The 13,540-nt window shown below is 46.3% G+C and overlaps 1 protein-coding gene across 3 annotated transcripts in view; it reads left to right on the top strand.

Moving 5' to 3' along the window:
* The first annotated feature begins 12,516 nt into the window (after positions 1–12,516).
* Positions 12,517–13,540, top strand: part of LOC119305438 — a 17,653-nt gene continuing 16,629 nt past the window's right edge. For all 3 annotated transcript variants that reach the window (XM_037581952.1, XM_037581951.1, XM_037581954.1), the window contains exon 1: positions 12,517–12,700. In XM_037581952.1, the coding sequence (XP_037437849.1) occupies positions 12,554–12,700 (147 nt within the window). In that variant the 5' untranslated portion in view covers positions 12,517–12,553. The remainder of the gene's footprint in view (positions 12,701–13,540) is intronic.

The following is a 13,540-nucleotide window of genomic DNA, read 5'->3' as shown; positions in this document are numbered from 1 at the left end:
GCCCCGAAGATGGAGATCAAAGGAGCTATATGATATTGGCCATATCATGTCACTACTATTTGATTGCATGTGATGTTTGTCATGTTTTTGCATCTTGTTTACTTAGAACAACGGTAGTAAATAAGATGATCCCTCATAATAATTTCAAGAAAGTGTTCCCCCTAACTGTGCGCTGTTGCGACAGTTCGTTGTTTCGAAGCACCACGTGATGATCGGGTGTGATAGATTCTAACGTTCACATACAACGGGTGTAAGACAGATTTACACATGCAAAACACTTAGGTTAACTTGACGAGCTTAGCATGTACATACATGGCCTCAAAACACAGAGACCGAAAGGTCGAACATGAGTCATATGGAAGATACGATCAACATGGAGATGTTCACCGATGATGACTAGTCCGTCTCACGTGATGATCGGACATGGCCTAGTCGACTCGGATCATGTAACACTTAGATGACTAGAGGGATGTCTAATCTGAGTGGGAGTTCATTAAATAATTTGATTAGATGAACTTAATTATCATGAACTTAGTCTAAAATCTTTGCAAAAATGTCTTGTAGATCAAATGGCCAACGCTCATGTCAACATGAACTTCAACGTGTTCCTAGAGAAAACCAAGCTGAAAGATGATGGTAGCAACTATACGGAGTGGGTCCGGAACCTGAGGATCATCCTCATAGCTGCCAAGAAAGCATATGTCCTAGAAGGACCGCTAGGTGAAGCACCCATCCCAGAGAACCAAGACGTTATGAACGCTTGGCAGTCATGTGTTGATGATTACTCCCTCGTTCAGTGTGGCATGCTTTACAGCTTAGAACCGGGGCTCCAAAAGCATTTTGAGCAACACGGAGCATATGAGATGTTCGAGGAGCTGAAAATGGTTTTCCAAGCTCATGCCCGGGTCGAGAGATATGAAGTCTCCGACAAGTTCTATAGTTGTAAGATGGAGGAAAATAGTTCTGTCAGTGAGCACATACTCAAAATGTCTGGGTTGCACAACCGCCTGTCCCAGCTGGACATTAACCTCCCGGACGAGGCGGTCATTGACAGAATCCTTCAGTCTCTCCCACCGAGCTACAAGAGCTTTGTGATGAACTACAATATGCAGGGGATGGTGTAAACTATTCCTGAAGTATTTTCAATGCTGAAATCAGGAGAGGTAGAAATCAAAAAGGAACATCAAGTGTTGATGGTCAATAAAACCACCAAGTTCAATAAAGGCAAGGGTAAGAAGAACTTCAAGAGGGACGACAAGGATGTTGTCGCGCCCGGTAAGCCAGTTGCCGGGAAGAAGTCAAAGAATGGACCCAAGCCTGAGACTGAGTGCTTTTATTGCAAAGGGAAGGGTCACTGGAAGCGAAACTGCCCCAAATACTTAGTGGACAAGAAGGCCGGCAACACTAAAGGTATATGTGATATACATGTAATTGATGTGTACCTTACCAGTGCTCGTAGTAGCTCCTGGGTATTTGATACCGGTGTCGTTGCTCATATTTGTAACTCAAAGCAGGAGCTGCGGAATAAGCGGAGACTGGCGAAGGACGAGGTGACGATGCGCGTCGGGAATGGTTCCAAGGTCGATGTGATCGCCGTCGGCATGCTACCTCTACATTTACCTACGGGATTAGTTTTAAACCTCAATAATTGTTATTTAGTGCCAAGTTTGAGCATGAACATTGTATCTGGATCTCGTTTAATATGAGATGGTTACTCATTTAAATCCAAGAATAATGGTTGTTCTATTTATATGAGAGATATGTTTTATGGTCATGCCCCGATGGTCAATGGTTTATTCAATGAATCTCTAACGTGATGTTACACATATTCATAGTGTGAATACCAAAAGATGTAAAGTTGATAACGATAGTCCCACATACTTGTGGCACCGCCGTCTTGGTCACATTGGTGTCAAGCGCATGAAGAAGCTCCATGCTGATGGACTTTTAGAGTCTCTCGATTATGAATCATTTGACACATGCGAGCCATGCCTCATGGGCAAAATGACCAAGACTGCGTTCTCCGGAACAATGGAGCGAGCAACCAACTTATTGGAAATCATACATACTGATGTGTGCGGTCCAATGAGCGTTGAGGCTCGCGGAGGATATCGTTATTTTCTCACTCTCACTGATGACTTGAGTAGATATGGGTATGTCTACTTGATGAAACACAAGTCTGAGACCTTTGAAAAGTTCAAGGAATTTCAGAATGAAGTAGAGAATCAACGTGACCGAAAAATAAAGTTCTTACGATCAGATCGTGGAGGAGAATATTTAAGTCACGAATTTGGTACGCACTTAAGGAAATGTGGAATCGTTTCACAACTCACGCCGCCTGGAACACCTCAGCGTAATGGTGTGTCCGAACATCGTAATCACACTCTATTGGATATGGTGCAATCTATGATGTCTCTTACCGATTTACCGCTATCATTTTGGGGATACGCTCTAGAGACAGCGACATTCACTTTAAATAGGGCTCCGTCTAAATCCATTGAGATGACACCGTATGAATTATGGTTTGGGAAGAAACCTAACCTGTCGTTTCTAAAAGTTTGGGGATGCGATGCTTATGTCAAGAAACTTCAACCTGAAAAGCTCGAACCCAAGTCGGAAAAATGCGTCTTCATAGGATACCCTAAGGAAACCATTGGGTATACCTTCTACCTTAGATCCGACGGCAAGATCTTTGTTGCCAAGAACGGATCCTTTCTGGAAAAAGAGTTCCTCTCGAAAGGAGTAAGTGGGAGGAAAGTAGAACTCGATGAAGTACTACCTCTTGAACCAGAAAGTAGTGTAGCTCAGGAAAATGTTCTTGTGGTGCCTACACCGACTGGAGAGGAAATTAATGATGATGATCAAGGTACTTCGGATCAAGTTGCTACTGAACTTCGTAGGTCCACAAGGACACGTTCCACGCCAGAGTGGTATGGCAACCCTGTCCTGGAAATCATGTTGTTAGACAACGTTGGACCTTCGAACTATGAAGAAGCGATGGCGGGCCCAGATTCCAACAAATGGCTTGAAGCCATGCAATCCGAGATACAATCCATGTATGAAAACAAAGTATGGACTTTGACAGACTTGCCCGATGATCGGCAAGCGATAGAAAACAAATGGATCTTTAAGAAGAAGACGGACGCGGATGGTAATGTTACCATCTATAAAGCTCGACTTGTCGCTAAGGGTTATCGGCAAGTTCAAGGGGTTGACTACGATGAGACTTTCTCTCCCGTAGCAAAGCTGAAGTCCGTTCGAATCATGTTAGCAATTACCGCATACTATGATTATGAGATATGTCAGATGGACGTCAAAACAACATTCCTTAACGACTATCTTAAGGAAGAACTGTATATGATGCAGCCGGAAGGTTTTGTCGACCCTAAGAATTCTAACAAGGTATGCAAGCTCCAGCGATCCATTTATGGACTGGTGCAAGCATCTCGGAGTTGGAACATTCGCTTTGATGAGATGATCAAAGCGTTTGGGTTTATGCAGACTTATGGAGAAGCCTGCGTTTACAAGAAAGTGAGTGGGAGCTCTGTAGCATTTCTCATATTATATGTAGATGACATACTTCTGATGGGAAATGATATAGAACTTTTGGAAAGCATAAAGGCCTACTTGAATAAGTGTTTTTCAATGAAGGATCTTGGAGAAGCTGCTTACATATTAGGCATCAAGAATTATAGGGATAGATCGAGACGCCTCATAGGTCTTTCACAGAGCACATACCTTGATAAGATATTGAAGAAGTTCAATATGGATCAGTCCAAGAAAGGGTTCTTTCCTGTATTGCAAGGTGTGAGATTGAGCTCAGCTCAATGCCCGACCACGGCAGAAGATAAAGAAGAGATGAGTGCCATCCCCTATGCCTCAGCCATAGGATCTATTATGTATGTCATGCTGTGTACCAGACCTGATGTAAACCTTGCCGTAAGTTTGGTAGGAAGGTACCAAAGTAATCCCGGCAAGGAACACTGGACAGCGGTCAAGAATATCCTGAAGTACCTGAAAAGGACAAAGGACATGTTTCTCGTTTATGGAGGTGACGAAGATCTCGTCGTAAAGGGTTACGTTGATGCTAGCTTCGACACAGATCTGGATGACTCTAAGTCACAAACCGGATACGTGTATATGTTGAATCGTGGAGCAGAAAGTTGGTGCAGTTGCAAGCAGAGTGTCGTGGCGGGATCTACATGTGAAGCGGAGTACATGGCAGCCTCGGAGGCAGCACATGAAGCAATATGGATGAAGGAGTTCATCACCGACCTAGGAGTCATACCCAATGCGTCGGGGCCGATCACTCTCTTCTGTGACAACACTGGAGCTATTGCCCTTGCCAAGGAGCCCAGGTTTGACAAGAAGACCAGGCACATCAAGCGTCGTTTCAACTCCATCCGTGAAAATGTTCAAGATGGAGACATAGATATTTGCAAAGTACATACGGATTTGAATGTCGCAGATCCATTGACTAAACCTCTTCCGCGAGCAAAACATGATCAACACTAGAACTCTATGGGTGTTCGATTCATCACAATGTAACTAGATTATTAACTCTAGTGCAAGTGGGAGACTATTGGAAATATGCCCTAGAGGCAATAATAAAAGGATTATTATTATATTTCCTTGTTCATGATAATTGTCTTTTATTCATGCTATAATTGTGTTATCCGAAAATCATAATACATGTGTGAATACATAGACCATAATATGTCCCTAGTGAGCCTCTAATTGACTAGCCCGTTGATCAACAGATAGTCATGGTTTCCTGAGTATGGACATTGGATGTCATTGATAACGGGATCACATCATTAGGAGAATGATGTGATGGACAAGACCCAATCCTAAGCATAGCGCAAGATCGTGTAGTTCGTTTGCTAGAGATTTTCCAATGTCAAGTATCTTTTCCTTATACCATGAGATCGTGTAACTCCCGGATACCGTAGGAGTACTTTGGGTGTACCAAACGTCACAACGTAACTGGGTGACTATAAAGGTATACTACGGGTATCTCCGAAAGTGTCTGTTGGGTTGACACGGATCGAGACTGGGATTTGTCACTCCGTATGACGGAGAGGTATCTCTGGGCCCACTCGGTAATGCATCATCATAATGAGCTCAAAGTGACCAAGTGTCTGGTCACGGGATCATGCATTGCGGTACGAGTAAAGTGACTTGCCGGTAACGAGATTGAACGAGGTATTGGGATACCGACGATCGAATCTCGGGCAAGTAACATACCGATTGACAAAGGGAATTGTATACGGGGTTGCTTGAATCCTCGACATCGTGGTTCATCCGATGAGATCATTGAGGAGCATGTGGGAGCCAACATGGGTATCCAGATCCCGCTGTTGGTTATTGACCGGAGAGCCGTCTCGGTCATATCTACGTGTCTCCCGAACCCGTAGGGTCTACACACTTAAGGTTCGGTGACGCTAGGGTTGTAGAGATATTTGTATGCAGCAAACCGAAAGTTGTTCGGAGTCCCGGATGAGATCCCTGACGTCACGAGGAGTTCCAGAATGGTCCGGAGGTAAAGAATTATATATGGGAAGTCAAGTTTCGGCCATCGAGAAAGTTTCGGGGGTCACCGGTATTGTACCGGGACCACCGGAAGGGTCCCGGGGTTCCACCGGGTGGGGCCACCTATCCCGGAGGGACCCATGGGCTGAAGTGGGAGGGGAACCAGCCTCTGGTGGGCTGGTGCGCCCCCCTTGGGGCCTCCTGCGCCTAGGGTTGGGAACCCTAGGGGAGGGGGCGCCTGCACTTGCCTTGGGGGCAAGGCACCCCCCTTGGCCGCCGCCCCCCCTAGGAGATCCCATCTCCTAGGGTTGGCGCCCCCCCTTGGGGACCCTATATATAGAGGGGGGGAGGGAGGGCAGCCGCACCCTTGCACTTGGCGCCTCCCTTCCCCCTTGCTACACCTCTCCCTCCCGTAGACGCTTGGCGAAGCCCTGCCGGGATCCCTGCTGCATCCACCACCACAGCGTCGTGCTGCTGGATCTTCATCAACCTCTCCTTCCCCCTTGCTGGATCAAGAAGGAGGAGACATCACGCTGACCGTACGTGTGTTGAACGCGGAGGTGCCATCCGTTCGGCGCTAGGATCTCCGGTGATTTGGATCACGACGAGTACAACTCCCTCAACCCCATTCTCTTGAACGCTTCCGCTCGATCTACAAGGGTATGTAGATGCACTCCTCTCTCTCGTTGCTAGATGAACTCATAGATTGATCTTGGTGAAACCGTAGGAATTTTTTTATTTTCTGCAACGTTCCCCAACACTCACACCGGCTCCAAGATCACATAAAGCAGTTTTAACATAACTTCTTTTAATGGAGCATGGTATAGTAGGCACTCCGAGATCTCCAAGTTTCTTTGGTATTCCACCCTTAAAAGTGTAATTAGCAAGCATAGTGGAAAATCCAGCTTCAGGTATCTTTCTTTTATTAGTACGAATATCATTCATATACTTAGCATAAGGATTTGTTTTGAGCACATCAGTTAATCGCATACGCAAAAAGATGGATCTAATCATTTTAGCAAAGCGCTCAAAATCCTCATCATCCTTTTTCTTGGATGGTTTGAGAGGGAAAGGAATGGGTTTCTGAACCCATGGTTCCCTTTCTTTACCATGTTTCCTAGCAACAAAGTCTCTTTTATCATAACGTTGATTCCTTGATTGTGGGTTATCAAGATCAACAACAGGTTCAACTTCTACATCATTATCATACTAGGTTGAGCATCAACATGAACATTATCATTAACATTATCACTAGGTTCATGTTCATCACCTGATTGTGTTTCAGCATCAGAAATAGAGATATCATTCGGACTCTCACGTGGTTCAGTAATAGGTTCACTAGAAGTTTGCAAAGTCCTATCATTTTTCTTTTTCTTCCTTTTAGAAGAACTAGGTACATCGATATTGTTTCTCTGAGAATCTTGCTCGATTCTCTTAGGGTGGCCTTCAGGATACAAAGGTTCCTGAGTCATTCTACCAGTTCTAGTAGCCACTCTAACAGCATAATCATTTTTCTTACTATTTATTTCATCAAGCACTTCTTTCTAAGCTTTAAGTACTTGTTCTACTTGAGTGGTAACCATAGAGGCATGCTTGCTAACAAGTTTAAGTTCACCTCTAATATCAGCCATATAATTACCCAATCGTTTAATCATAAAAGTATTCTGTTTTAATTGTCTACCAAAATAAGCATTAAAGTCATCTTGCTTAAACATAAAGTCATCAAACTCATCCAAGCACTGACTAGCAAACTTAGTAGGAGGGACTTCAGCTTTATCATATCTATAGAGAGAATTTACCTTTACTACCTGTGTCGGGATATCGGGAGGTTCTTCATTAAATAAGTAGTTGAGATCATATACTTCTTCAACAAGCAGTAAATTAAGACCATGTATTTTTTCAATAGGAGGTAAATTCTTAACATCTTCAGCTTTAATACCTTTTTATTTCATAGATTTATTTGCCTCTTGCATATCTTCGGGGCTGAGAAATAAAACACCTCTCTTCTTCGGAGTTGGTTTAGGAATAGGCTCAATAATTGGCTCTGGAGCTGGCTCAGGAGGTGCCCAATTATTTTCATTAGCCAACATATTATTCAATAGAATTTCAGCGTCATCCGGTGTTCTTTCCCTGAAAAGAGAACCAGCACAACTATCCAGGTAATCTCTGGAAGCATCAGTTAGTCCATTATAAAAGATATCAAATGTTTCAGGTTTCTTAAGAGGATGATCAGGCAAAGCATTAAGTAACTTGAGAAGCCTCCCCAAGCTTGTGGGAGACTATCTTCTTCAATTTGCACAAAATTGTATATTTCCCTCAAAGCAGCTTGTTTCTTATGAGCGGGGAAATATTTAGCAGAGAAATAATAAATCATATCCTGGGGACTTTGCACACAACCAGGATCAAGAGAATTATACCATATCTTAGCATCACCCTTTAATGAGAACGGAAATATCTTAAGTAAATAAAGGTAGTGCGATCTCTCATTATTAGTAAACAGGACAGCTATATCATTTAACTTAGTAAGATGTGCCACAACAGTTCCAGATTCATAGCCATAAAAAGGATCAGATTCAACCAAAGTAATTATATCTGGATCAACAGAAAAATCATAATAATCCTGATCAGGCACACAGATAGGTGAAGTAGCAAAAGCAGGGTCGGGTCTCATTCTACCTCTAAAAGATTCTTTACTCCATTTAACTAGCAACCTCTTAAGTTCACGTCTATCCTGGCAGGCAAAAATAGCTGCAGAAGATTCAGCATCAAAAAGATAACCCTTAGGAATAGCGGTCATAGGTTCATCATCACTAACATCATCGTGTTCAGGTTCAATAATTTCTCTTTCTATAGACCTAGCAATTTGCTCATCAAGAAATTCACCAAGTGGCACAGTAGTATCAAGCATAGAAGTAGTTTCATCATAAGTATCATGCATAGCAGAAGTGGCATCATCAATAACATGCGACATATCAGAATCAATAGCAGTAGTAGGTTTAGGTGTCGCAAACTTACTCATAATAGAAGGAGAATCTAGTGCAAGGCTAGATGGCACTTCCTTACCTCCCCTCGTAGTTGAGGGCAAAATAGCAGTTCGATCATCTTTCAAGTTCTTCATAGTGTCCATCAGATATAAATCCCAAGTGACTCAAAGAATAGAGCTATGCTCCCCGGCAACGGCGCCAGAAAATAGTCTTGATAACCCACAAGTATAGGGGATCGCAACAGTTTTCGAGGGTAGAGTATTCAACCCAAATTTATTGATTCGACACAAGGGGAGCCAAAGAATATTCTCAAGTATTAGCAGCAGAGTTGTCAATTCAACCACACCTGGAAACTTAGTATCTGCAGCAAAGTGTTTAGTAGCAAAGTAATATGATAGTGGTAGTAACGGTAACAAAAGTAAAGACAACAAAAGTAATGTTTTTGGTATTTTGTAGTGATTGTAACAGTAGCAACAGAAAAGTAAATAAGCGAGAACCAGTATATGGAAAACTCGTAGGCACCGGATTAGCGATGGATAATTATGCCGGATGTGGTTCATCATGTAGCAATCATAACATAGGGTGACACAGAACTAGCTCCAGTTCATCAATGTAATGTAGGCATGTATTCCGTATATAGTCATACGTGCTTATGGAAAATAATTTGCATGACATCTTTTGTCCTACCCTCCCGTGGCAGCAGGGTCCTATTGGAAACTAAGGGATATTAAGGCCTCCTTTTAATAGAGAACCGGAACAAAGCATTAGCACATAGTGAATACATGAACTCCTCAAACTATGGTCATCACCGGGAGTGGTCCCTATTATTGTCACTTCGGGGTTGCCGGATCATAACACATAATAGGTGACTATAGACTTGCAAGATAGGATTTAGAACACACATATATTCATGAAAACATAATAGGTTCAGATCTGAAATCATGGCACTCGGGCCCTAGTGACAAGCATTAAGCATAGCAAAGTCATAGCAACATCAATCTCAGAACATAATGGATACTAGGGATCAAAGCCTAACAAAACTAACTCCATTACATGATAAATCTCATCCAACCCATCACCGTCCAGCAAGCCTACGATGCAATTACTCACGCACGGCGGTGAGCATCATGAAATTGGTGATGGAGGATGGTTGATGATGACGACGGCGACGAATCCCCCTCTCCGGAGCCCTGAACGGACTCCAGATCAGCCCTCCTAAGAGGGATTAGGGCTTGGCGGCGGCTCCGTATCGTAAAACGCGATGATTTCTTCTCTCTGATTTTTTTCTCCCCGAAAGCCAATATATGGAGTTGGAGTTGGCGTCGAAGGGCCACCAGGGGGCCCACGAGGTAGGGGGGCGCGCCCAGGGGGGCGGCCCCCACCCTCGTGAGTAGGGTGTGGGCCCCCTGGTCTTCATCTTTTGCGAGGATTTTTCTTTATTTTTTCTAAGGTGTTCCGTGGAGTTTCAGGACATTCCGAGAATTTTTATTTTCTGCACAAAAAACAACACCATGGCAGTTCTGCTGAAAACAGCGTCAGTCCGGGTTAGTTTCATTCAAATGATACAAGTTAGAGTCCAAAACAAGGGCAAAAGTGTTTGGAAAAGTAGATATGACGGAGACGTATCAGTGGGCCCATCGACGGCCTTGTACGGACCAGCTACAACAACTCCAAGGCAAGACCCTTGCGAGAACGACACCAAGACCTCCACAAGAACGACCTCCCTAGGCTGCCTCCCGAGGGACGGAGACTTCTATGCAGATACCCAGCCTCACGAGGCTGTGATGACGTGAGCCATGACGACCAAGGCCGGGCGGGCACCAGCGGGCGCAGAAGGGACAATTTCCACTTCGGTGCTAAGGGAGCAAGGGCAGGCACAAGTTCCCGAGGAAGTCCCCAAAGCTTTCCTCTCTAGTGCAACGAGAACAAGACCATGAGCTCAGTAGGACAGATGTCATCATCGGGCCCACCTCTGTGTCACGACCAGAAGCTTTGTAGGCGAAGACTGCCTTTCATCAGGATTAGATGTACTTCTTGTCCCCTTTCAAATTGGTCGTTGTGGAATTCCTTCCCGCCTAAGTTTAGAGGGAAGAGGACCAAGGCCACTATAAAGATAGGCTAGCCATCACCGTAGAGAAAAATCCCCGGATCGAACCCCAGATAGATCCATTCTACCCACACCACTCGAGCCCTCGCGAGGCTGCTCATCCACTATACTATTTCATCCTCAACCCCCCCCCCCCTCGTGAGGGTAATCCACCATTTTACATCGCAAGGTGGCCCGAACCTGGGTAAATTGCTGTGTTCATCTTCTTCCCTGCTCGCGCGAACTCGACGAGGCTACGCTGTGGGGTGGTGAGCTTGAGGCTTGAGCTGGTTGAGATCTTCACACACGCCCAAGAGTTTGAACCTTCTTGGGTCTGCAGAGCTCTGAATCCAACATTTGGCACGCAAGGTAGGGGCGTGTCAAAATCCTCCTTCCGATCCTGCTTCGTCTTTGCTTCGTCGCTCCCATGGCCGACACGCGCCGAGTACGCGCCAAGCGTCGGGCTGCTCGCGTCGCCCAGATGGCGCCCGTGGGCCATGGTGTCCCTTGCCGCTCTGCTTCTCCCGCATCTAACGCTGCCACTGACCCTGTTGCTCACGAGCAACAGAATTCATTGCTGCCACCCTCTGTGCGGCGTGATGGCCGCACCGCCACTCCGTCGCCCACTCCTGCCACAGCGTCGTCCTCCCATGTCCGCCACGGGACAGCGAACGCGCAGGCTGCGCCGCTCATGGCGCGCGAGCTACTGCGCTACCGCCCCGCCAATGACCGCTATGACTACTGGCTTGGCCGCATCGCCGAGCTTGTCAACGCCGACGGCGAGGTCCCTGCGCCATCTCGCTTGCTCCGTCCCCCGCCATCCCAGGCAGGCGACGTAGCCCATGGCAAACCTCCTCCTCCTCCTCTGCGCGGCGCCGACCATGAGCCCAGGCGCGATGCGCAACCGCGTGACCCGCCATGTGGGGCCCGGCGCACGATGAGGCAAGCTGCCAGGTGGTGCAGCGGTCACAAGGTGACGCACGTGCGCTCCCAGCGCCACCGTGCAGCATCAAGACCACGCACTGCCAGAGGCAGCGGCGAGCGGACGTCAAGACCAAGCCCCCCTCGTGCGTGTCGCGCCCGTGAGTGTGGCGGGTTGCCGCACCTTCACCCCGGAACTGCGTCGCGTTGCCTAGCCCGGCAAGTTCAAGCCAGACCTATTGCCACGCTATGACGGCACCCCCGACCCTGCGGAGTTCCTCGAGCTCTACTCGCTGAGCATCGAGGCGGCGAATGGTGACGGCAAGGTCATGGCAAACTGGTTCCCCATGGCCCTCAAGGACGGCGTGCGCTCCTGGATCCTGCACCTCCCGGAGGGATTAATCTCCTCTTGGGATGAGCTTCGCGAGCGCTTCATCGCCAACTTTCAGGGCACCCGTTACCGCGCCCCTGCGATGGTGTGGCAATTCTATCGTATCTCTTCCCGTTAATAACTGCTGCTCCACATCTAGCGAAAGAGCAATACCACATATAGCCTAAAAAACATCTCTTAAATATATTCCAATAAGAGACATAGTTTTGATGATACATCAACGATGAAAATGATGCATAATTTTAATATCCCTTAAAAATCATAAATCCTTTCATGACAAACAAAAACATTATTAAGATAGTAAGTGGGCTGGAGCCCCAGCCCAAGATCCTCCCTTGCAAAAATGGGGTTTATTCTCAATAATTCCCTGGTTTTGTTTCCATTGAATTCAGCAAGTCATAGCATATTTTTGTTGTATTTCTACACTTTTCCAATTACTGCATTTCAAATCTGGCTTAAATCTTCTGATTTCAGGGTGATTTCATTTCATCACACAAGAAATTAGACACCGGGGATGGATCCTAACCTTCCTTCACAGATCCAACGGCCCTGAAACGGTGCGTGGGCGAAGCTTTGCTGATTCCCCATTACCCATTCCCCATTCTTTACTCTACAGCCAACGAGAGGAAAACCCCAGCAATGTCGGGGCGGAGCGGGCGCGGGCGCGGAGGCGGGGGCGGGAGGCCGACGAAGGCGGACCAGCTGATGCATGGGGCCATCGACCACTTCGGACGGATGGGCTACGCCGAGTCCGACATCCGCAGCACCGTCGGGCAACTCATCGAGGTTCCCTTCCCTCGCCCTTTTCCGCCTCTCTGTGGCACCCGAATCCCAGTGTATCTGTTTGGTTCAGTAACTGTCACACCCTAGCTAGTCATGCATTAGAGTGTTGCATCATGTTTACTCTTCATCAGAAACTTGAAATGGGGATCTGTGAAACCCTCAGAATCATTATGAAAATGACCCAAATAAAAATTTCTCCAAAAGGGTCCAAGAAAATGCTCATGTTGCTCTCTGAAAATATTGGACAGAGATAAAAATCAAACCAATATTTTTAGTGGATCATGGACATTTATTTTGGGCATTTGGAATTAATGCATAAATATTTGCATTGGAAATATATTAATTATATATATTAATATATGCCCAAATATTATGCCAATTATAAAGAGCTCTGGAATAATATATATAGCTCCTGCAAAAATTGGCATAAGTTAAATAAATGATTTAATATATTATTTAAATCAAAACAAATGTCAGAAATTAGAAAACAGAAAAAAAAAACTAAAAGGGAGAAGCTTACCTGGGCTCCTCCCTGTGCAGCCCAGCCAGCTGGCCGGCCCAGCCAGCAGCCGGCCCAGCCCACCTCCCTCCTCTGTCGTCTTCGCCCCGACAGAGGGAGGGGAGTGTGGCCGGCGCGCGCGCACGGCCACCGTGCCACGCCACCTCTCTCCCTGCCTGCCTGCCCTCCCCTCCTCGCCTCGGTGTCCCTGGACGACGCCACGTCCTCCCCCCTGCTCTCTCTCACTCTCCCCCGGCTCTCCCCTCCTCTCCCTCGCTCTCTCTCGCGCCCGGCCGAACACCACCGTCGCCGCCGTTCGCCTTAGCCGCTGTCTCCGACCACCC

The sequence above is a fragment of the Triticum dicoccoides genome, chromosome 5B, assembly GCF_002162155.2.
Source record: "Triticum dicoccoides isolate Atlit2015 ecotype Zavitan chromosome 5B, WEW_v2.0, whole genome shotgun sequence".
Classification (NCBI taxonomy): domain Eukaryota; kingdom Viridiplantae; phylum Streptophyta; class Magnoliopsida; order Poales; family Poaceae; genus Triticum; species Triticum dicoccoides.
This window is presented reverse-complemented; position numbering and strand designations above follow the sequence as displayed.